This window comes from Octopus bimaculoides, chromosome 20, assembly GCF_046866305.1.
Source record: "Octopus bimaculoides isolate indiv1 chromosome 20, ASM4686630v1, whole genome shotgun sequence".
NCBI classification, from domain to species: domain Eukaryota; kingdom Metazoa; phylum Mollusca; class Cephalopoda; order Octopoda; family Octopodidae; genus Octopus; species Octopus bimaculoides.
In genome coordinates this window covers 7,364,751-7,391,255 of record NC_142947.1, presented here as the reverse complement: position 1 = coordinate 7,391,255, position 26,505 = coordinate 7,364,751, and the positions used below count along the sequence as shown (strand labels likewise).

At 36.1% G+C, this 26,505-nt stretch overlaps 1 protein-coding gene across 6 annotated transcripts; it reads left to right on the top strand.

Annotated features, from left to right (window-relative positions):
• Window positions 1-616: 616 nt before the first annotated feature.
• Window positions 617-26,505, top strand: LOC106869200 (TNF receptor-associated factor 3). 6 transcript variants are annotated; one of them, XM_089337934.1, is made up of 9 exons: window positions 617-947; window positions 10,611-10,839; window positions 11,443-11,547; window positions 12,477-12,647; window positions 20,966-21,037; window positions 21,628-21,702; window positions 23,568-23,687; window positions 24,906-25,200; window positions 25,569-26,505. In XM_089337934.1, the coding sequence occupies exons 2-9, from the start codon at window positions 10,627-10,629 to the stop codon at window positions 26,132-26,134; spliced, it is 1,617 nt and encodes a 538-aa protein (XP_089194060.1). In that variant the 5' UTR covers window positions 617-947; window positions 10,611-10,626; the 3' UTR covers window positions 26,135-26,505. The 6 variants fall into 6 exon arrangements, with proteins under 6 accessions (XP_089194060.1, XP_052831233.1, XP_014770326.1 ...); XM_052975273.2 differs by having other exon boundaries at window positions 809-947; window positions 23,568-23,699; XM_014914840.3 differs by lacking the exon at window positions 617-947 and adding an exon at window positions 5,062-5,340.

Here is a 26,505-nt window from a genome sequence, read left to right as displayed (position 1 = left end):
GAATTACGGTGACCTCCAAAGCAGAGGTAAAGAATACGTACACCACCTGTTTTCGGCGTAACAAAAACCTTAACCATAATCCTAAATCTTAGTCCTAACCCTAACCCTGAAAGCTAACCCTAACTTCTAACTCTAACCTTGAACACCGGGTGTACGTATTCTTTACTTTCGCCAACATCCTAATATGCCATAAAACCCATTTTTTTGGTCCGGAAAACGGGGTGGATGGGGGTGGAATCCTCGGAAATTTCAGCCCCATTTTTTGCTGTTTCTTTCTTTACCCATATTTTTAGATAACATTTAGCAGAAATACGTTTTCGAGAGAGTATGGATTACATTAGATTGAAAATTCAAAGAAGTTTGAAATGAATAAGTGAAGCTATAGAAGTTAGTGGTAACGAAGTCAGAGATAAAGAATGATAAATAATTTATCTAAAAATAAAACACGTTAGAGTTTGTGTATGTGTGTGAAGGCGGCACGTAAAAAGTACCATTCGAGCGTGGTCGATGCCAGTGTCACCTGATTGTCCCCCGTGCTGGTGGTGTTTAAAAAGCACCCACTACTCTCTCGGAGTGATTGACGTTAGGAAGGGCATCCAGCTGTAGAAACCTTACTAGAACAGCTTGGAGCCTGATGCAGCCTCCTGGCTTGCCAGTCCTCAGTCAAACCGTCCAACTCATGCCAGCCTGGAAAGCAGATGTTAAACGATGTTGATGATGATATATGTAATATATTGCTTATACCATTGAAAGTTTAGGTAAACTTCGTCACTCACTTACACACACACTCTCTCTCTCTCCTCTCCTCACACAAAACTGAAACACATTAATTACCCGATTTCAGCGCCAAAAATTTCAAAGGGAAAGAGCTTTAGCTTTTCAAATCTATTCTGCAATTTGGGATTATTATATCTTATATATATATTATATCCAGTGATTTTTAACAGGTATGAAAAAGGTATTTTGTTTTAAAATTATACTTTTACTTGTTTCACACACATGAATTATCTATCATTCTTTATCTCTCCACTAACTTCGTTACCACAAACTTCTATAGCCTCTGCATTTTCACTTATTGCGCTTCTGCAAAATGTATTCTAAAAATATGGGTAAAGAAAGAAACAGCAAAAAATATTTGAAAATGAAGTGGGGGCGGGGCTGAAATTTCCGAGGGTTCCACTCCCACTGCACTCCATTTTCCAGGCCCAAAAAAAAAGGATTTTATGGCATATTATGACGTCACGGTAATTCATTCAACGAAAAAGATTTTTTTAAATGCCGGACCTGGCGCACAGTCACCCCCCCCCCTCAAAACTGACCTTTTAATTTTTTTTTTTTTTTCACCGGGTTCCCATATTTTTGATGACGGAGGTTCCGAATATGCAAAAAACATTTTCAAAATTTTAAATTTCCCTTTTCCCAGACTAAATTTTTAAATTTTAACTTTTTTTCGAATTTTTTTTTTTCATTCTATGTGGAAAAATACAATTAAGGATATGAGGGGGGGAGGAACAAATTTTAATTTCAAATTTTTTATGAAAAGGCTCCAAAATTGATCTACACCCCGTCCCACTATCTAAAAGTGAAAATGAATGGCTGTTTCCGTATGCGTAGATTTGTAGTGAAACAGCAAAAGAACCACGGTATGTGAAGCCCTCAACACGAGATTCTGACTATGCCCCAAAAAAGGTTTTCAAAATTTTCAATTACCCTCTCCCCACCTCAAATTTTTAAATTTTAACTTTTTTTAACGAATTTTCTTTTTTCAATCTACGTGAGAAAATATGGAGATTAAGAATATAGAAAAAATAAAATAATCAATTTCAAATTTTCTATGAGAAAACTCCAAAATTGATTCATACACTCCTCGCCACCTCATCCCGCTGTCTGAAAGTGAAAATGAATGGCTTGCAAATATGAAAGGCTACTAAATGTGAGAGCCCTTTCTCCATCAGAAATGATTCCCAAAGTGCATAAAATATGTGTCATATTAGGATACGGTCTAATTTTGGGGTGCGGTGGGGAATTTTTGGAAAATTCACCGGAGTCCACTTCAATTCGTCTTAACTTTCAAGAAAATGTATATTTGTTAATGAAATTCTCTACAAATATGGACTTGTTCAGAAACACCTGCGAGTGAGGAACGGTTCTCAAAAATAACCCCCCCAATTGTTTTCCCCCCAAAGTTCCTGGACTAGTAATGTTTAATAAAAAATAATTTTCCTAAGTTTTAACCTACGTTTTAACATCATCTCCTTCGAAATAATCACCTTGCATAGCAATACACAGGTCCCAATGTTCCTGCCACTTTTTGGAATCCAGCCTGAAAGTTGTTTTCCATAAATGAGTCAAGGACCTTCTACGATTCGCTCTTGATCTCAACAACAGTTTTGGAAAAGAGATGGAAACCCACAGGTGCTAAATTTAGCAAACAGGATGGGTGCGCAAGTGATACTATGTTGTTTTTGGTGAGAAACTCACAAGTGAGGAGAACTTGGTGACAGGGTGCATTGTCATTGTGAAGAATCCTATTCTTCGCATGCCACAGATCCAGTTGCTTTCACCGAATGTCCTCCCTCGAATGCTTCAAAACATCATTGATTATCTTCTGATGATCCTCATGCACAAGCTGATGAATTTTCTCCACGTTTGCTCATGGCAGGTCTTCCACATTACTCATCATCTTCTATTTCTCTTTCACCTTTTCCCTATGATTTGTAGAACAGAGAAATACACCGAAATATGTTTTATAGGACTTCGTTTATGTGTATCCCACCACAAAAGTTTGTTATTCGGAATCTACATGATATAACACATATTCGTAGAGTAGAGGGAGGAAGAGAGAAGGAGAGAGAGAGAGAGAGAGAGATTTGTAACACAGCTGTTATCTATGGAATAGCTAGCAGGTGATAATCAGTAATAGTGACCAATACCTTTATAGGAGTGTATGGGAATGGTAAACTTAAAAGTAAAAAGAATTACCATGACAAATATATGAGTAATAATAATATTATCGTGTTCTGAAATATAATTAAGATGGTCTTTGTTGGAAATTGTCTAAAGAGTGGTTCACACAAACTTGGCAATGATGAAACAAAAATGTGGGATTTTCAACAGAGATGACCTCTAAAAATGTCAAAAACCACAGAATTTGTAATAGTTGTTTCAGGCACAGGGCCTGAAACTTCGGGAGGGAGCTAGTTGGTTATATTAACCTCAGTACTTCATTTTATTGACCCTGGAAAGATAATAATAATAATAATAATAATCCTTTCTACAATAGGCACAAAGCCTTAAATTTTGTGGGGAGAGGACCAGTCAATTACACCGACTTCAATGTGTAACTGGTACTTAATTTATCAGCCCTAAAGAATGAAAGGCAAAGTTGACCTCGGTGACATTTGAACTCAGAACAAGAAGACAGATGAAATACTGCTAAGCATTTTGCTCGGCATGCTGACAATTCTGCTAGCTCGCCGCCTTCAATAATAATAATAATAATAACAACAACACTGCTCAAGTGCACCTCAACCTGTTGGAAAAGAGTAAAAGAAAGGAAAGAGGGCAACAATGAATCAAATAAAATTGAATCTGGCAAGATTTGAATTCAGGACATAAAGGGTGAAAAGAACAACCACAAAGGGTTTAGTCAAATGCTACCGTTACTGATCAGATTGCCAAAATGCAGTTTATTAATAAGTGCGAGAATAAAATTCTTCATCTTCGTAGAGCATTCGAATTAAGGCAACGGATCATCACCAGAGTGAAAAACAAGAACATATAATATAAACAAAAGGAAGAAAGAAAAGGAAAAGAAACATGGCTTAGACAAGTAGTTTAGAAGCCCAATATGTTAAGAGCAAATAATTATTTACCATCAGGGCTATAGGGCGAGCTCTTAATATATTGGGCTTCTAGACTTTTTGTCTAAGCCATGTTTTCTTTCCTTTTCTTTCTTCCTTTTGTCTATATTATATGTTCAGATCGGTTTTGTCTTTCATCTTTTTGCGGTTGATGAGATAAGTACCAGTTGAACTCTGGGGTCGATGTAATCAACTAGCTCCTCCCCCCGCCAAAAAAAATTAAGTAAAAAGGATTACTAGTTTTCATCTTTAAGGAAAAGACTTAAAGATTTAGGGTTCATGTCAACATTCAATCCACTATGCAAACTTTCCAAACTTGTGTCAGAGGCTCAGCATCGACATTCCAACTCATACCTATTATTGATTAATCCTCTATCGGCCACTATGTTCATCCCTGTACCTTTCCCAAACCTCAGTTATCATCATCTTCTCTCCCTTGCCTCATATTTTCTAATGCTCACATACATTTCTTATCTTTTGTTTCAACCATTGGACAGTAGCCATGCTGGGGCACCACTTTAAAGGGCTTAAATCAAACAAATTGATAAAGCCTGGTACTTATTTTATATTAAAAAATGGGTGTGGCATTTGTGTCAACAGGAAAAGAAGACTCAAGAACGTTATGATGAAATAGATTACACACCCACATTGTATATTTTTGTCTTTCCCGTTTTATCATTCCTTCCAGTTACTCTTTCTTCTTTCCATCTACACCACATCCTATGCCAAGAAAACTAAATATGTACAAATCCCATCGAATTCAGTCACACCTATAGGTGTAACAAGATACTGACTCAGCCAAAATAAAATATATTATTAATTTCTATTATGGGATTGGGTACTCCTTTCTCACTCTTCTTCTGACAGTTAATATGTATATATTTATATATGTTGCAATTTTATCTACGCATAAAGAAAATTTCGTACTTTCTCGTATTTATAAGATCACGTTTTTCCTGCTCTACATCCTGAGCACTATCTCGTAACACAGATAAACAGACACACTCAACACATACATATACACACACACACACAACATATAGATAGATAAACGAATGTGTGTAGGACTGTAAATACAAACATTATTGAGACACAGACATAGAGAGAAAAAGAACAAGTAATATATTAATCGTGTGTAATTCTCTCCTCCACATGACTAATTACTTCTCTTAGAAAGAAGGGAGAAAAGTCTCGATTTGCCCTTCCTGTTTCGCCTTAGACAGGAAGTTATATCGATGAGCTAGTCTCTTGTACTAGGCATTAAATAACCCCTATTTTCATAAACTTGTTGAAAATTAGTTGGTTGCATTAAGGAGCAAGATGTTTGAAGATTTGTATGGTTCCATGTGAAAGTGTGGTTGTTTTACCAATCCAGTGATGACAGGCAAAGGTTCATAAAAAGCTGTGACTTGGTTTCTGCTTTCCTTGACAATTCCTATTAACATAATAGTGTTGTGTGTGAACAGTTGATTTCACTGTAAGTATTAACCACCACAAATAAGCTTTGTTATTTCATTTAACAACAATTTCAAATTATATTCCAATTCCTTCTATTACCATTTTTTTTCTCTTTCTTCGCTTTTTTTCTTCTTTCTTTTAATATGATTTTTCGTTTCGAATTTTTTGTCTGTGTTTCAAAAGGAAGAGGAGCAAAAAAAAAAAAACCTTAAACAATATGCATATATATATATATATATATATATATATATATATATGTATGTATGTATGTATATGTATATATATATAGTCACGCTTACATACATTATTTCGATCTTTCATACTATTCTGTTTTCTTTCCTATGCCGTCATTACCTCGCTATTCATGGTCAGTGATCGGGGTATATATACGTGTATGTATGTATGTATAAATGTATCTAGTTTCTTTAAGCCGTGACGGTATATATATATATATATATATATATATATATATATATATATATATATATATATACATATACATACATACGTGTGTGTGAGAGACTTTATAAAAGGGCTTCTGTATTTCTCTTTGGATGATCGTAATCTGTTCATTCGCTTTCACATTTTAGTGGGTTTCCCCTTATTTATTTTTGGGTCAGAAAAATTCCAGTTTTTATTTTAGTAACTAACTTATTTTGATTTTTTTTTTTTTGCCGTAGATTTACTGTTTTCTTTTCTCATCACCATTAATTCAAAGTAAACAATTAATTCACCAATTTGTCGCCGTTTTTTTTTGTTTCTTTTCATATTTTAAAATTTATATGACTTAAAGCATTTAAGCCGTCTATTCATTTGTCTCTAGTTAATAACGATCCTTGAGAACAATTGCGTATATATACATATATATTGTGTGTGTATACACTCTCACACACGCATATATTCTTACTCTTACAATAATTTTTAAAAAAATTTAATATTTAATCTACATCTGTCGGATTATAGATTTCAGGCCTTATTCACCCTTGATCGAACAGACCTCTGATCAAAGGTTTTCCAGTCGTGACCCTCCCTTCTTTCTTTCACTTCTAGTATATCTAGGGCAACATTCTGCAATCTTTCCCTTTTTTTTCAAGACAGTAGGGTGTAATGTGACTGAAAGATTTGGCTGCATTTTCTAGCAGGCCGCGCGATCACCTATCGTTTCTTCCTCGATGATTCGTCTTAAATAATGTTTGGTGGTGTTTTTTTTTCCCTGTGTATGTGTGTCTGTTATTCTTGCCTAAAACATCGATTCACTAAATATCGAACTCAACAAACGTATTGACGACTTCCGTTTGTCATTCATTTAAAAAAAAATTTTTTTAATATTTGACGAAAGGAAAAAATCCGACCGCCTTTTATTTTAAAATGATACTTCCATTCACGTTTAGGAGTTTGAAAGAATACAAACCAAATTAGACTGTTCCCTTTCGTGGACCCCTTTTTCCTTACTTAGCCCACTGAATAGATGAATCTGCTATTGGAACCAACTGACCCACCCTCTTTTTTTTTTTTCCCCCTCCTCTGGGTAACAGAATTCGAAGTGTTTAATAAGTACTGAGATTTCAAATAGAACCCGGTAACTATGTAGTTGCAGCAGTAAGAACCTATTTTCGTGAATTCCGATGAATTTTTCCTCGTTTCGGGAAGTGGTTCTGAGTGAAGATTTTTTCCCAGAATTTATTTCGTTTCATATTCTGTTTTGTCTCTCTGCAATATAAAATCCATTTGATTATCGTCGTTAATTAACAAAACATTCTTTTTTTGGATTAACATAATCGCACTACACGAGGGAACCTCGATCTGCTAAAGATAGCAGTCAAATCTCAAATCTTTCGGATTACACTCTGCAATGTTAAATAAGGATGATCAATCTAATCTTTGATATATAAAAATGACACGATGGTCATGGCTGGGACGCCTTCGGTCGTAGGTCTGCTCAATCAGAGTTGATCTGATGCTCGACAACAACAACAATAACTGCGATAGCTCTGTAGTTGCTTCTTTCTGGAACATTTTTGCTTTTCTAGCAGTCGATGATAATATTGCTACGTTTGTAATGGGAATGATCCCTTTCTGTACTCCCAGATGGACATGGGTATTTTTTGTGGCTGTATATCAGTGAGAAAAATCTGAGAAAGACAAAAAAAAAAAAATCTTTTTTTGAATTGATGTCTCTTGTAATATTTTTTTTCTGTGCCAATTGTCCCCTCCATCACATCTGCATATAATAGAGGACTTAATACCAACACTGTTCCTTTCTTTTGTCCTTACAACTGAACATACCTTCTCATACATCAACATCACTATCTTGCTAACCAGTCCAGCATTTCTCTCTCCTTGTTTATGCCACCACTTATAGAACCCTATTTAAAACTTTCTCATCAAATCCAAGGAACAATATCTTCCTGATGTCTCTGTATTTCACCTGTAACTAGCTTCATCAGCACTAACTTGTGTCTGGGGAGCTAATCTGTAGTGAACGATTGAGCCTCTTCATTCTGATGGGTGCAAAGGGTGCCGGTGCCTGAGCTGGCTGTTCTGGCCAAGGTCAGTATAGAAGAGCCGGGGGGGGGGCATTTATTGTAGGTGAAAGTTGACGAGGAAGTGCAAGTTGCTCTTTGCGTTGAAGATGCAAAGAGCGACAATATCAGCACCACACATGAGATAAGTTTTTTTCTGGCTCCTACAAAGTGTTTGGTAGCTTCTGTTACCTAGTTGACCAAAATTAGCTATGAAGGAGGCTGTTAAGAATTCTTTATTGCTTTTGGGTTACAGAGAACTTGTGTCTAGAGCTGACACTCGCAATAAAATGTTTCCAGATTATCTGTTACCACTAAGCCATGCGCCACCAAATTTAGCTTACATAGGTAACAGAAATTATCAACTACTTCTGTTCGATTTGTCCCTTTCGCTGCACCTTTTCAAGTTATGTACTAGTGCTTGCAGCTCTTGGTATTGTTGGTGAGTGTCCAAATCACAGAGTGATTCAATAATAGATTTTCTAAATTCAGTAATCTGCACTTTCTGTTGATTGTTCTTTCGAAATATCACCAAAGCATTTACTATGGTTGTTTTGAGCAGGTATTCAAAAGCAATCTTGTGATACCATCTGATGCTTTTTCTAAGACGTGTGAAGTAGCTTGCCATTTGAACAGAGATACCTATTCCCTGTTTCGTCGCATTGTAGCTGAGAATTATTTCTAGCTTCCTTCTTTCCACATCATTCACTCTTTGCCCTGTTTCCCTGAAGCTAAGGTTGTGTTTTCTAGATAATAATAGCACATCAAACCTACAAACTCCCAATATTTCACTTTTAGCTTTTTGGAAAGTGAGGAATATTGTTGTTTACCTGTTGTTTCTAGCATGTCGGGTTTTCTGGTGGTCTGGTATTTTTTATGTCTGCTATTTTAGTAGAATTCTGTGCATGCATGAAACATTGGGAGGTTTTGGCCTTTTGAAAGTGGGGAGATGATGGGTGAGGTGGGGGAAGGGGCATTGAGTGTGTCTTTAAAAAAAATTAAACTTTAAAAAAATATATTTCCCAGATTCATAATCTCTGTATTTTTCTATGTGGATAAAAAAAAATTCAAAAAAGAGTTACAAATTAAGAAATTGCAGTGGAAATTGGGGATAAATTAAAATTTGGAAAACATGATTTCTGGGCAAAATCATAATAACCCACTTCTATACAATGAAACAATACAGTTTGTGATCCTTCTTAAGAAACAGAAAGCACTTTCATGCAAATTCACGCAAATTGTATCCTCCCTCCTTTCACTTTTAAACAAACAATAACTTCCATTATGTCAGTAATCCAGTTCACTATATATCAGCTGTGCCAATTCTGCCCACAAAAAGGAGCAAATAATACAATACAGCTGTAGGCCATAACACCCTGGCAACGCTGGGTTGCATTGCTAGTAATAGATAAAGGTGAATTATTTGCAGCAGACCTGAGAAATTAAAATTATACTCATTAATAGTAATATAATTTAATTTCTTACTATTAACTGCTGTCTTATTATCAGCTAGATTAGATGTAGTAGAGTATATGAATTTTACAGTATGCCCACTAAATATCATACTGTATCTACAAGAGGGAGGAAAATGCTTGTCTAATGCCCTAAAGAATATTCCTGGTATATCCATGGCTACGAGAATTCCAAAAGGGGTGTTAAACCTTATAATATTTCACTTACAAAATCTAATTCTCCCCATTGTGTTGTCATTATTGAGATTGATATTGTTGATGTTACATCAATTCATTCTCCAGTTGTCATTCGATGTAACAATTTTCCCCATGGTTAAATTTGTTGTCTTATTACATATATGAAACTGGGATCTAATTCTGTAATTTTCCACTCCCACATTCGAATCTGGAATTTCAAGAGAATTTCAGGATTTATTGTTTCAGCAAATGGGAAATTATTTCAATTATTCATTCTGTGATTATCATATCCTTATCATTTGTTTTATTGTCGCTACGCAATTCATTTCCTGTGCTTATTATTACAACATCTCATTTGTTTATTTGTTACACACACACACACACACACACATATATATATAAAGTCATTTATAAAATTCCATTCATGAGGAAAAAGCAAAAAGAAATATCTAGAGAAGTGAACTGCTTCTGGTAGGGGTACTCTAAACAGATAAGGTATGTAAAAGTTTGGTGTACATGGCACCTTAGACAAATGTTTTCTACAATAGCCTTGGGCCAACCAAAGCCTTGTGAGTGGATTTGGTATATGGAAACTGAAAGAAGCCCATTGTGTATGCGTGTGTATATATTATGTGTGTGTGTGTGTTTGTCCCCGACTGTCACTTGATGAGAAGTGTTGGTGTGTTTACATCCCTGTAACTTCGAGGTTTGAGAATAGAGACCAATCAAATCAGTGCTAGGCTATATAAAAAAAAGACAAGTACTGGGTTCAGTTCCTTTAACCAAAATTTCTTTAAGGCGGTGCCCCAGCATGGCCGTAGTCTGATGACTAAAACAAGTAAACGATAAAGTACCCAAGTAAGAAAATCCAATCATCATCATCATCATCTTCATTTTTTTTTTAATGTTTGTTACATGCTGGCTTAATTTGGAGAGGACATCACTTTGTCTCACCTGCTACTGCACTCCTCTATTACCTTTCTCTTTTGCTCACACAGACACACACACACGGAAAGTGTGAGTGAGCGAGCGCAAGGCAGAAAAAGCTATGTCCTGTTGTTAACGTAGTATTTCTAACAAGTTGTCTTTCATAGCAACCTTCCTTTGTTTATTTTCAGATCTATTTTTCCTGAAATGGCCTTGTCAAAGCCTGATCCTACCCCAGAATTTGTTAATATAGAAGAATCCTATCTTTGCATTTCTTGCAAAAATGTTTTAAAGAATGCTATGATGACACGATGTGGCCACCGCATCTGTATGGAATGTGCTGACAATTTGTTGAAAAATGTGGACAGTGTACCATGTCCTGCAAACGAGGAAGATTGTGTCACTTTGAGAAAATTTGAGGTTTGTATTAATTGAATTATTTAAAAAAAATTTTTTCTTACAATTTACAACTTCCTGAATCTCACTTACATGTCACATTTTTGACTGAAATTTATATTGTCATTTTGAATAACTAGTTAACAGGGTAATAGTTGTGTAGCTGTGACCATCATACCTTTTATTTAGACATATATATATCTAGTTATCTGTCTGTCTGTCTATATGTATGTATATATACATATACATTTAAACCTATATATACATATATGTATACATGTATATATATATATATATATATATATATATATATATATGACAACTTTTTAGTACCTTTCAACCAGATGTCAGGAAGTTGATATCCCTGCACTAAGTACATCCATTCCATTGAAAATCAGAAAACAACTTTGTTACGGGCAAGATGTAAATTTAGTCCTTCATATTGTAAAAACAGCAAAATAAATGGGTTTACTAATTTAAATTTTATTTGTGAAATACAGATGTTTTGAATTTGCTATAGAAAGAGGTGTGTGCTTGTGTGTCATCCCAGAAGCCAAAAGGGATGGCAACTGGAAAAGATTGGGAAACATTGAAATAAACTAATCTAAATAATTTGTCCATTCTCAGCTCCATGAAGACTTCAGTGCAAGAAGATACATCAACCACCAACTTGTATATTGTTATAATAAATGTTATGGCTGTCCTGTAAAAATGTTGTACAAAGATTTATCGGTAAGTACCACTTTCTTTACTTGTGTTCTTTGTTCTCTCTGGTTGTTGTTGTTGTTACTGCTGCTACTAATTTTTCTTCTTTCTTTTAATCCTCCCCTTCAAACACTTGTATGTCGAAATCAACAGAAGTGACCATCATTATTATTTCATCAACCTCGAAAAGGTGAAAGGTTAATTTTCATCTTTCAGGGTTGATGGAATAAGTACCAATTATTCCTTGTTTTTTTTTTTCTTTTCTTCCCTGTTCCTGCATTAAAAATCACACAGTGGGATGTTTTGTATTAATTTGGTATTTTAGTTAGTACTTAATCTAATGTCTGATAGAAGTAGTCTTTATCCAGATGATTACATTGCACAGGAGATGCACAAGTTCTCAATCATGTGACTTGGGACTTCTCAAATGGAGCATGAAATAATATTAGCCACTCTTTAATGCCAGCTGGTGTCTCACTCAACTCAGACAGCAGACTTTCTCACAAAAAAATCTCATATCATATTGGTGATGTCCTGTCCTCAGGATAGCCCTTCCAGAATAAGGTATAGTCCTCACTAACCTTGTTAAGAGAATTCACTGCAAGAAGCCCTGTCTTACTGAGTGTTGTAATATCTACATTGTAATGTAGATATTGACCATATTATCTCTGATATGCCTGTTGACATGTTACTGGGAGGAAGACACACTTATTGGCATGTTACAGTGAAGAGGATACACCTGTTGGCATGTTACAGCGAGGAAGACACACCTGTTGGCATGTTACAGTGAGGAAAACACACCTGTTGGCATGTTGCAATGCGGAAGACACGTCTTTTGATGTGTTGTAGTGAAGACATATAAGAGTAATGAAATTGTGTTCTTGAAGTGTGTGTGTGTGTGTGAAAATATTTTCTAATTTTGTGTTTTTTTTTTTTGTTAAATTTTTTTTTTTTAGGATCATTCCAAACACCTGAATAATTGCGAATACTGGCAGAAAAAATGTAGCAACACAGGTTGTACATGGACAGGTTGTTTACAAGAGAAAGAGCAACATATTGAGACGTGCCCGTTTCAAATAATTAAGTGTGAAGATTGTGACTCATCAATACGGAGAAGTGACAAAACAGTCAGTTATCACCATTTACTTTCTTCCTTTTTTTTCTGTTTTCCTTTTTGTTTTTTGAAATTAATTATTGTTATATGAGCAGTAAAGGTGCATGGCCTAGTAGTTAAGCCATGATGGCAAGGTTGTTGTTTGAATTCCAGGACTGAGTGATGCATCAAGTTTCTTAGCAGAACACTTCATTTCACATTGCTTCAGTCAGCTCAGCTGCAAATGAGCTAACCCTGTAACAGGCTGGTATCCGGTTCATAGGCAATATTGTGAACTTGGTCACTTAGTAGCTGTGGAAACCAAGTTAGCAGCCCTATGAGTCTTAGCATTCAGGGCAGTAATATCCAAGTGACTCACTTTTCTTTTACTTTACTTACTATCTAACACTACCTGCTGACCTGTCACTTGGTCTAACACTACCGGCTGACCTGTCGCTTGGTCTAAAACTACCCAGCTGACCTGTCACTTAGTCTAACACTACCAGCTGACCTGTCGCATTGTCTAACACTACCAGCTGACCTGTCGCATTGTTTAACACTACCAGCTGACCTGTCACATGGTCTAACACTACCAGCTGACCTGTCACATGGTCTAACACTACCAGCTGACCTGTCACATGGGTTTCACTAAGTATCACTATAGAGCGCTGTACAGTGGAGACAAGCACAGTTAGAATAAGCAAAAACACACTTGTTTCATCATTTTTATATCAAAATACTTGTTTGAAAGTTCTGGATGTGAACTTCTCATATAATTTTAATTAAAATCTGACGGTTACATAACATGTCAGGGTTCTTCAAACATTCTGGTATTTCTATGCATTTACAAAGTTTGTCTTTTTTTTTTTTTTTTTTTCAGTGTACTGGAGCACTATAACTCAAGTTGTGTTGAAAATCATACAATCAGAAAAATGAATGTTTTTGTTTTTATTTTGATATTAGAAACTGATGGGGTATGTCAGATAATTGTTATGAAATATAAAAGTTATAATTTTATCATTAATTTTCACTTAGAAACGAACATATTTTCTTCAAGGTTTTTTGTACCATAAGAAAGAAAAATTTCTCATGAATTCAATATGGTCATTGCTGAATTTAGCCACAATATGGTGAAAAAGCACAAAGTCAAAAAAAGTTTTGATCATATACTTTTTGTATATGATTAACACACTTTGACAGTATTTGTCAAACTGACAGATTCCCACGTGGCGAGAGGTCAAATGGAATATGGATCAAATATTAATTTTGACCCAGAGTTTTAAAAAAATGGACAGATTCATTGGTAAGTAAACATATTTTTTATCAAAAAATGCACTAAATTGAGATAAATAAGTCTTCTAGAGTCTAAAATTAGTATGTAATCATCGTATTGAGAATGTTGTTTATTCACTCTTGCTGTTTAATGTGTGCTGGATGACCTCTGAATTTTACCTAGCAGGTATTTTTGCATATGTATTTTTGCGATAAAGGACCCGAAATACCTATTACATGGTAGCAGGGCATGCATAAAATAGCAGCCAAATCTTTCCTTTACGCGTGATTTCGATGTCACATTCGTTGAAAGCATGCAAAATAACATGGAAAAGAAGAAAAACCCCACACAACAAAACTCTGTTGCTAGGAAACTCAGACTGCCCCAGTAACCCAACAGGTCATGGGTAGTCTAGTAGTTGAATAGAATTGAATAATCTTATTGATAAAGACTACTCTTTGTAACAAGACTGTTGGTAACATTTTGGTTAACTTCCAAGCCTAGTCACTGGCTTACTGTTGGCTCATTATTATATATCTATTATAGAAATGTTAATATATATGGTTATGTATGAATGTTTAACCCAAAAAGGCTCTGGAATGGTGCATCTTTGAGGAAAACGAATTTCATTTTCGAAATCTGTGTCCTACAGACAATGTCATTCATAAATAATAATAAAATATATATATAATTTGCTACAAGAAATAACTCAACTTTTAGATTGACTATTCTCCCACTTTCTGTCTATCACCATCAATCTGTCTCTCTATATATTCATCATACACTTTGTCACTCCCTCTCTTTGTATATGTATTAATTCTCACTCATAACTTTCCTTTTGTTACCTAATGATCTAACTTTAAGTTTCCGTAGAATTTTTCTAAAACTTTTCTGGAATAATTGAATCGCAAACTTGGATTTAGCATGAAAAAGTACATCAATAAACTAAATTTGAAAATTTTCACTTAATTTAAACATTTTAAAATTTGTGACAGCAACAGAGATCTCCCTCTCTTTCTTTTGAAATTACATTTTATCAAAATCTTCTTTTTTAATCTTCAAGGCTTCTCCCATTGTTTTTAAGTGTGTAGGGCAAAAAAAAAAAAACATTGGCCAATACTGGTATTGGGTAAGTTGGGTAGTGGATACAATTGATAAATTTTCTAAACATTCGTTTTTGAACTGGAAAGGATTATCCCATCATTTTAAGTATGTAGTACATAAAAGAATTTGGGCTAAATTGGTTTGGAAGGCAGGGGAGGGGGAATTCATAAATTTTCAAAAATTGTTTTTTGTAAAAAGCTTTCTCCCATCATCTGCAAAGCTGTGGTGAAAAAGATAGTTTGAAAAATTTCCGTCAAAATGGAGAAAATCCAACTTATGTAGATTTGCTATTCCAAAGATTTATATATCCAGTTTTATTCTGCAGTCAGTTATATTTTTTTTATTTTTTTCTATTTTTCTAATTTATTTTTCTAACTATCTAAAATTCCCACTTATTTCTTTTTTATTTTTCTAAACTTTTCGTTGCGTCTTGCAGCCTTTTCGGTAGTTTTGACTCTGTCCGTTTTTCACTCTGTGGGATCTTGCACAGTGTGAATAACGGACAGTCAAAATTATTGAAAGGGTTGCAGGGCGCAGCGGGGGGTTTGGAAGAATAAAAAAGAGACAAGTGGAAATTTTACCGGTGAGTGTTAAATTATAAGGCACCAAAAGAGAATGACTCTCCCTCCAGACACAACAATATATATATATATATATATATATATATATATATATATATATAGAAGACCCGGCGAGCCAAGTGAGATCGTTGCCAGGGCCCCTGGACTGGCTCTTGTGCAGGTGGCACATAAGATGTACCATCCTGAGCGAGACCGTTGCCAGTACCGCCTGACTGGCCTTGTAGGGTTCTCGAGCGAGATCGTTGCCAGTGCCCCTGGACTGGCTCTTGTGCGGCTGGCACATAAAAGACACCATTTCGAGCGTAGCCGTTTTCGTGCGGGTGACACGTAAAAGCACCCACTACACTCTCTGAGTGGTTGGCGTTAGGAAGGGCATCCAGCTGTAGAAACTCTGCCAAATTAGATTGGAGCCTGGTGTTGCCATCCGGTTTCACCAGTCCTCAGTCAAATCGTCCAACCCATGCTAGCATGGAAATCGGACGTTAAACGATGATGATGATGATGATGATGAAAAGTCCGCTAAAGTTAGTGAAAATTACCCAGCAATGTTGGGATACACAGTTAGTATATACATATATTTTTAGTACAACTAAAATTTACCTTAAAGGGATTATTCTAGTATCTTATTCTCATTGTTCTTAATACAATAGCTGCTGAACTTTTTAAGCTCTTGAGGAGTGTGTTCCTTAGTACAGGGCATGGCAGGAAGAAATCTCTATCCAATCTTCCTCCTACTAACAAGATTCTCCTACAATTTTACCACTCGGGATGATCCCAGGTGATTTTTCCCAATTACCTGGGATCAAAGTGCTATTTTCTCATTGAAACAACTCTGAAGGTTGTATCTTCAATCAAGACATGCTGCCTTCACACTTTTCTTTGAAGAAGTCATCTTGATTTCATAGGTAAGATTTTGCTGTCTCTTTTTAATTGATTATATTTTTGCACTTATTTTCTTTTCTTTAATGTAGATGATATTTAACTTTAAATTACTGTTGCCATACTTCATGCTTTATGCATGTGATTGTTTGTGTGATAGAATGTGTCATGATTTTTTTTCATGCTCCCATCTCGTATAAAATTGAATACTTACACTGACCAATAAATCAAAATAATATTTTTTGTTTTGAGGAACTTCCACACACAAGGCTTACCAGGCCTTATCTTAATTCCTCTCTTTTCATTTTCTATTACGTTGATTTGGCCAACCATCATCATCATTTAATGTCTGTTGTCCATGTTGACATTGGTTGGACAGTTTGACCAGGGCTGAAGGGCTGCACCAGACTGCAGTCTGATTTGGCATGGTTTCTACGGCTGGATGCCCTTCCTAATGCCAACACTCCAAGAGTGAAGTGGGTGCTTTTACGTGCCACCAGCATGGGTGCCATGTGCATGACACCAATATCTACCATGACTACAATTTCACTTGGCTTGATGGGGGTCTTCTCAAGCACAGCATATTGCCAAAAGTCTCGGTCATTTGTCATCGCCTCCATGAGGCCCAGTGCTCAAAAGGTGGTTTTACCTGCCACCAGCCTGGGTGCTAGTAATGTGATACCTGCATTGGCCATATTGCCTCTGTGAGGCCCAATGAATGTATTTATTCTCAGTATGTATGTGACTTAATGTTTTGTCATGTACATTTATGTTTCTATTTTTTGCTGAAAATGAAATAAATTATCAAGCGAAGGAACGTAAAAATGGACATGTAGTGCTTCTTACGAGTTCAAATAATAGAACCTGTTCTTACATGTTATTGTGATATACTATTGTTATAATTTAGCATGTTCTATGATATTTTTTTTTTCACTTTTCCTGCAGGATCAGTGTCCAGTGGCTAACATCACTAGATGATCCTTCAATGGCACATACATCCCATATGATTGGCGCATCACTTGGGGCATCTTGTTGGAACTGTTGGACACATTTGGACAGAGGGTGGTGGTGTATAGAGTAGAGGATAGACTCAAAGAATGAAAATGAAGAGAGAAATGGAAGAAGCTTCCAAACAAGAAGAAACAAAACCATTGGTGGATGCTGTAAGAGAACATGGTGGCTCATGTGTCACTTCAACTGACGTCAATGTTCTTATGTCTATAATAAATCTATCAGTGTTTTCACTGGCAGGGGTAAGAAATGAGATGAGATATATTTGGAAGCCGTTCTTGGTGTCCTTAGTAAGTGCTTAGTGTATGGTAAAAAAAAAGAGAAAAAACTTGGATGAGTTAGTTCAAGACTCGAAAGCTGTGCTTGGTATATTACAACATATACTAGAGAGACCTGTCATGCCCAGTCAGTTATCTAGTAAAAAGAGATCCGTATGCTGAACCTAGCAGTAAAAAAAGGATGAAAGAAAAATCAAGCAGAGCAAACGTATTATCATCAGACTCAATAACCAACGAGCCATCATTTAATTTCAATAACGAGGTGGAATGGGTTGCTGTAGTTAATGAATCAGATTGGTTTATTGGTATAGTGTCATTGAAGTAATTGCTTCTGAAGGAATAGTTATTTAGTTTATGAGCTATGGGCATGAGAATGCTTAACACTAGTTCTTTGTGGAAGATGTTGACACAGGTAACAAGGAATTCATTTTCGCATGTGGTTTTGATGCGATTTATCCAAATGGCCATACCTGGGTGGTTCCTGAAAGGGATTATCTACAACAAGTCTACAAAAGATATAGTATATACTTTACCAAGTCTTTTGACAGCATTTAATTAAATCTTTTCCTCCAAGTTAACAGGTCACTATTTTTTGAAATCCACTCAAAACAGACTTTATTGATACACCTGTACAAGGTTGATCACATTGATTTCGTCTTTATGATGAATAACTGTGACATTTGATTGATGAATCCAGGATTTTAGATCATGCCATTATCACACATAAATTGTTGAGTGTCATTCAGCCATTGTTGTGCTTTTATTTCTTTATTTCAATCAAATTCTTATTTACAGGTATAAAGAAGGAAAGAGAGAACAAGAAAGGCTTTGATTCTTTTGACTAATTTATAGCTTTTATTTGTATAGCTTTTAGGGCAGGTGCAAAAAATATAAGTTAAAGATTTTGCTGTTGATGATCGTCTACGTTGTTTTGATGCATGTGGATTTAGCATCTAATTTATTTTTGTTCTTTGCAGATTTCAAATGTGTTGGATGAAAATAGATATTAGTAACTCGGTAATGGCTGATTGCTTGTAAATGATTATAATATATAGATCTATGATTTCTGCTCTCTAACATTGTTTTTCTCTTTTTCTATGCAGATCTTTTACAGTAGAAAGGCACATTTCCAATTCTTCAAATTTACTGAGATTAATTGTATTAATCATTTTTTTGTATTGATTATGCAGGTGTAGAGTAAGGGAATGGCAACTAACAAAGGTGTTCAATATTACCATTTATGAATGGCAGATATATGAACTGAATCATGGCCATATTTGGCAATGACCATATTGAATTCATGAGAAATTTTTCTTTCTAATGGTATAAAAAAACTTTGAAGAAAATGTTTTTTTGTAATTGAAAATTAATGATAAAATTTTCAATTTTATATTTCGTAATGATTACCTTACCTACCTCCATCAATTTTTATATCAAATAAAGCAGAATCAGTCCTCTTCATGACTATTTTCAACACAACTTCAGTTATGTGCTCCAGTGCATTGAACTAAATCGAGGGCTACTGTTCAACAGTAAAAAAAAAAAAAAAAATCCAGGCAAACTTTGTGAATGGGTGGAAATACCAGGGTGTTTGAGGGACCCTGACATCATAGGTAAGTGTAGGATTTTAAGAAATGTATTTTGACATGAAAATGATGAAGCAAAAAAAATGGGCTTTTTTGTGTGGTCAAACTGTGCAAGTCATCTCTTCTACAGAGCTCTACAAGGCTGTGGTGAAAAAATCCCTGTCAAAGGAAGGAAATCCAACTTATCTGGCTGCCCTGATCTGAAACCCTGCCATTTATACCCATTTTTAACAGTTTGTTAAAATTTTATTGAAGTGTTCCAAGATATCAGGATTTATTTAGTTCTATACCAACTACAAATGTGCCAGTCGCTGTAGTTTGTACTTTTGGATTTAGGTGGGTCTGAAGACACCACAAAATTGACTATTTGTTACATGTAAGAAAATAGGCTTTACTTCATCATCATCGTATAGTGCCGGTCTTCCATGCATGCATGAGTAGGATGGCTGACAGGAGATGACCAGGTAGAAGACTATCCCAGGTTACTGTGTCTGTTTTGGCAGGGATTTTATGGCTGGATGCCATTCCTAACACCAACTACTCCACAGAGTGGATTACCTAAATATTAAAAAAAAATGACAAAATAAGTTTCATTTTTAAGAACCTGAAAAAGCATAGGTAAGTGCTCTACCATGGATACTATTAATTTGTGTAATTTGAAGAAAAATCACTTCAGTTTCAAAGATATGACATCACCAATATGGCTACTATACAGATTAATTAAGCAAAATTTCAACCATTTTGCTAACCATTCAAATTATCATACTTCCTAAAATATTCATCCAAATTTCACAAATGAGGCATCAAAATGTTTCTTTATGGATGCTAAAAGAAGTTCAGTAGCAATTAGGTTTCGATATTTTCAAAAATTCATAGTGATACATAGTTTAACACTCCAAGCTGACCTGTCACATGGTCTAACATACCACATAAACTGTCACATGATCCAACACCACTGGCTGCCCTGTCTCACGGTCTGACACCACCAGCTGGCCTGTCTTGTTCTGGCAGACTTGTCTCACTGGCAGGCTTTTCTCACATTCTCACGGAACCAGCTGACTTGTCTCACATTCTAAAACTACAGGCTGACCTGTCGCATGGTCTGACATCACCAGCTGACCTGTCACAGTCTGACCTGTTGCATGGTCTAACACAACCAACTGACCTGTCTCACGGTCTAGCACCACTTGCTGATCTGTCTCACAGTCTAACACCACTTGCTGACCTATCTCATGGTCTAACATCACCGGCTGACCTGTCTTACATTCTAACACCACTAGCTAACCTGTATCATGGTCTAACACCACTAGTTGACCTGTCTCATGGTCTGATACTTCTGGTTGACCTGTCGCATTGCCTAACACCACCAGCTGGTCTATATCACATTCTAACTCCATCACCTGACCTGTCTCACATTCTAACACTATTGGCTGATCTGTCTTACAGTCTAACACCACCAGTTGACCTCTCGCATGATCTAACACTACTTTTAACCCTTGACCACTTTCAACCAATGCTGGGAACATTGTGGCCATTTTTTTGCTACTAATATATTGATTGTTTTTAATTTATTTACATGACTATAAATTTTTTTCATCTTTATGAAAACCTTGAAATCAACTCTAACCTTTCTGTTGCAGTCACATGCTGAGGAATGTCTAAATAAGATGGTATCGTGTGATTATTGCCAAAAGGAGTGTGTTCAATCTCAGGTAGGGATAAAAACAACAATAACAATTATAATAATCCTTTCTACTAAAGGCACAAGGCCTGAAATTTGGCAGGGGGCTAGCTGCTTAAATCGACTCCAGTACGCAACTGGTACTCAATTTATCGACCCTGAAAGGATGAAAGGCAAAGTTGACCTTGGCTGAATTTGAACTCAGAACACAAAGACATGAAATACCTCTAAGCATTTTGCCTGGTATTTTGTCTGTCACTATGTTCTGTGTTTAAAGTTTGCCACGGTTGACTTTGCCTTTCATCCTTTCTGGGTTGATGAAATAAATAAATACTAGTTGAGTACTGGGTTGACGTATTTGACTTATTCCCCTACCCTGAAATTGCTGGCCTTGTGCCAAAATTTTAATAATAATAATAATAATAATAATAAACAGAAGAGTGCCATAGTTATCATGTGAAATTGGTTGAATGATATTTCGGCATCTGGCATGCTTTCCACAGGTTCAAAAATTACATGTCAGTCTGCTTCATTTTTTGTTAAGATTATATATGGCACCCTTCTATTTTTTTATTTCTGTATAACTTATGGATATAATAATAATAATTTTTAACCTTGCAGTTGTCTGCTCATTGGAAAGAATGTGCTGAAGTACCAAAAGACTGTTTATTTAAGAATTTTGGATGTAAATTCACAGTAAGTGGCTTTTATCTTTGTTTCATTAAAATCTTAATTATTGTCATCACTCTCATCTCTTCTAACATATCTGACTTCTTATCTTTCTTCAAAATTTATTCCACTTTTTGAAATTTCCGACACAGGCCATCTCTAGTTTCTTCTGGTTCTTGATAAAACCATCAAACCTTCATGTTTGGTTACAACTTGTGAATAGCACCAGTTCATATCAACAGCATTGCTTTGTCTATGATCCAACACACTGAGAACTCAACAGCAAAGTCCACCTTGGTCTAAATCAGTGGTTCTCAACCTTTTTTTGGCTATGGACCCCTTTTTTATTCATATTTTACTCGAGTGGACCATCATTGCCATTTGATGTTTAAAAAATCCTGTTGAACTTTTATAATTAAATATTGTTAGGGATTCTATAAAAATAATTATTAAACTGGCCCAGTGGTTAGGGCTCCGGACTTGCGGTCGTAAGATCGCGGTTTCGATTCCCAGCCCGGGCATTGTGAGTGTTTATTGAGCGAAAATACCTAAAGCTCCACGAGGCTCTGGCAGGGTGTGGTGGTGAACCCTGCTGTACTCTCTAACGGCGGTATATCAGCATGGCCGCAGCTCTCAGCTGAAACTATTTTTAAAAAATTTAAAAAACTCTTTTGTGTATTGCAGAAGTATAACCAATTTATTGCACATAACTTTTTACAACAAAGTCTCATATGGACCCCTAAGGGCCATATCGACCCCGGTTTAGATCCACTGGTTTAAAAAGATACTGGGGATGTCAGCTGTGGAATTAATAACTGATCTATTGACTTGGCATTGCTGAGTTTGATTGAATTGCAAATAGTTGAGTGGCTCACTAAACTGAATAATGTCAGTTAGGATTCAGACTAAAGACTTTTTATTTTCTACAGTGAAATCTTCATGGTATGCCTCGTAGTCCACTGCAGACCAAATGTCTGCTCCTATAGAGGAAACAGTTTTACATTTGTCTACATCTAAATGCATTAATCCATTCTTTATTCCCATTGACCCCTTTTGTTCTCATATTTATTTTGAAATATTATACTGCCTTTGTTTCATTTAATCAAAATAACTCTGTCATTGTTATACTGGTGTTTAGAACTTAGATTAACTTGAAATTTTGATGGAAGGTTTTCCTTCAGCTCATTTAAAAATAAGCAGTTTGCATCCTAGAACCAGGGGTGGTTCCAGGCAGGTTGATATCAAAAATGTTAATCTGTTCAACGGTTTTCACTAATCTGTTCCATTCCATTCTTATAAGAAAACATTGTTTCATTGGTGAAAACTGAGTCTTTGGAATTGTTTATATGGCGCTGCTAAACTAACTGGCACTATGTTGATTATGACAAGTGTTCTAGTTGATTTGATCAGTGGAAAATCCTGCTTGTGAAATTAACTTGCAAGTGGCTGAGCACTCCACAGACATGTGTACCTGTAAAGTAGTTCCCAGGGAGATTCAGCATGACACAAAATGTAACAAGGCCAGCCCTTTGAATTACAGTTACTATTTATATTTGTCTGCTGAGCGGACTGGAGCAACGTGAAATAAATTGTTTTACTCTAGGATAGAAGTGCCACTGGGAATTGAACTTGTGAGCTGAATACTCTAACCACTGAGCCACACACCTCCACTTTTATGCTGCTATATTCTTGTCAGTAGTATCTGTTTCAATACCCTGTTCTCTTTCTCTTAGATGTCTTCTTCAACCATTGGATGGCTGTTGGTGTTAAATGACTGAGATGTGATTCACCTGCAGGAGAGAGATGTCAACAGGGTCAACAGATAACAACAAAAATCCATTCTGTTGTTATTGTTGATTCTATTGTTTTTTTGTTCTTTTTTCTATTTTCAGGGCAATGAAACGGAAATGAAGGATCACCAAAATGCCAGCTGTAACATCCATCTTGAAATGATGGCCCGACATATAACCGAAATGGATACCACCATTACGAATCTTAGCCAAGATATAAAAGTTCATAATTCTGTATATCTATCTTCGTTTTACACTCTCACACTCGTTTCTATATCATTTGCCGAATCATCATCATCATCAGACATCCGCTTCCACCTGCTTTTTTTCTTCAATAGTTTCATTTTCGTTTCCGTACCATATTTGCCTTTCTCATTTTGTTTATTTTTGGGGGCAATAAATGTTTTGTCATGTGTTTATAAAGTATATAAAACGACACACACACACACATACACATATATACATGTGTGTGTTCACTTCGCAGTCACAAGGTTTTGGCTCAATCCTAATGCTTAATACCTTCAGCAAGTGTCTCCTTCTGCAACTTTATCTATCCAATGCCTCGTAAGTAAATTTGGTTGATTGGAACTAGATAGAGGCTTATCATCATCACCATCCTTTAACGTCTGTTTTCCACGCTGGTATGGGTTGGATGGTTTGACTGGAGCTGGTCAGCTGGAGAGCTGCACCAGATTCCAGTCTGATTTGGCTTGCTTTCTATGGCTGGATGCCCTTCTCAATGCCAGTGTATGTATACATTATGTGTGGGTGTGTGTATAACTATTCTGTATACCATAGTTAATGCAGATGTACTGTATATGCATACACTCAAAGGACAAGCACAAACAAAGTAACAAAGATAGTCATCATCATCATCATCATTGTCGTTTAACATCTGCTTTCCATGCTGGCATGGGTTGGATGGTTTGACTGAGGACTGGCAAACCAGAAGGCTGCACCAGGCTCCTATCTGATCTGGCAAAGTTTCCACAGCTGGATGCCCTTCCTAACGCCAACCACTACAAGAGTATAGTTGGTGCTTTTTACATGCCACCGGCACAAGGACCAGTCAGGCAGGACTGGCATCGACCATGCTTGAATGGTACTTTTTACGTACCACTGGCACAGGAGCCAGTCAGGCGGCACTGGCAACGACCATGCCTGAATGGTGCTTTTTATGTGTCATTGGCACAGGACCAGTCAGCCAGCACTGGGATTGACCACGCTCAAATGATGCTTTTTACATGCCACCAGCACAAAATTGTAACTGAAAATATTTCTGTATTATTGAAATGATCCAAAGAATTCTTGAATCGCTGTGTGTGTTGACATTTTGCCAACACCTAAGTGAGATTGTTGAATGTTCCAGTGTTGAGATAAGATAGTTTGATCTTGTTTTCTCTTTAAACTGTCTTATTGAATGTTTCTTCATATTTTCAGGATTATTCCCGTACTTGTCAGCGTTTGGAAAACTTAGACAAAGTGGTGGCTCGGACAGAAGAAGATTTAAAATCTGTAGAATTCAGTTTCTCTTCTATAGAAACTGAGTTTCAAAAATATTCTAACACAAACTTTGAAAATAAGAAAAAATTTGTGAATTTGACAGAAAAGTTAATAGTATTGGATCAAGATTTACAACGACTGAAAGAAGGAACAGACAAACAAGTACAAATTCTAAAAAGTAAAGAATCCATAACTGACATGACCACAATCCAAAACCTTAGTACTCTTATTGGTGAGTTCTTGGAATGACCGGCTTTTTGCATTTTCTACTTATTAATAGTTTCTGCATTTCATTTCTGTGTGTCAGAGTGCGAGTGTGAACAAATGGGTTGGGGCGGAAGTCAGAATGACTAGGTTCGGGTAGAGGTGGGCAACAAGTAGGTTTGGGGACAGGGTCGGGGATGACTGGGTTTGGGGGCAGACGCAGGCAACAACTGGGTTCAGTGCGGAAGCGAGCAAAGAGGGTGGGGGGACAACTGGGTTCAGTGGGGCAGAAGCAGGTATGATTGGGTTTGTGGTGTATGAGAGAGGTGGAGTGTGTGTGTGTGTGTGTGTGCAAAAGGCAACCATGTCAACAAATTCATTTTAATGTTTTTCTAGATCAACTCCTGACTCAAGTAACATCAATTGATCGACAAATTGGTCTCCATGACATGAGAATTGAAGAAATGAATTCCAAGTTGACTTCAGTGACACATCCAAATTATGATGCTGAAGTTCTCATGAAAATTAGCAACTATTCCCGATGGAAATCAGCACTGAAAACATCAAAGACCTCTTTCATATATAGTGAGCCATTTTATAGTAGTAAGTATGGTTATAAAATGTGTGCCAAAGTCTATCTAAACGGTGATGGAATAGGGAAAGGAACACATCTATCTTTTTATTTCACAATAATGAAGGGAGAATACGACAACATCCTTACATGGCCTTTCAAGCACAAAGTTACGCTTACCGTACTCGATCAATTTGGTGGAGAAAAAAATTATAGTGACAGATTCCTACCTGATCCAAACAGCAAAAGCTTTCATAAACCATCAAGTGACTATAACATAGCAACTGGTTGCCCTGACTTTATTCCACAAACAGAAGTTGAGTCTTATCCCTTCATGAAAGATGACACTATATTCCTAAAGGCCTCTGTCGACACGACTAATCTTCGCTAGCAAATAACTTCGACATCTTGCTAGACAGACAAACGAAGTTCTTTATTGATCGGAGTGCAGCAAAAAATCTTTGATAGCAAGCAAGCAAAATGAATGTCTCTCTTAATCAGACTGCTATATTTCACTGCTTTCGTTTTATTTATTTATTTATTTCCTCCTAAATTTTTTTTTGTTTTTTTTGTTTTTCAACTATCACGTGTTATTTAACTGAAATTACTCGTAATAATATATTTTGCCGTATTACTAAACAAAACTAATTAAAATACCTCCATAATTACGTCATCAACTAATTAATTAAAATCCCCGCCCCCACCCCTCTAATCTCTAACACTGGGACATTCACAGCTTCTGGAATAAAACCTTATCACTTT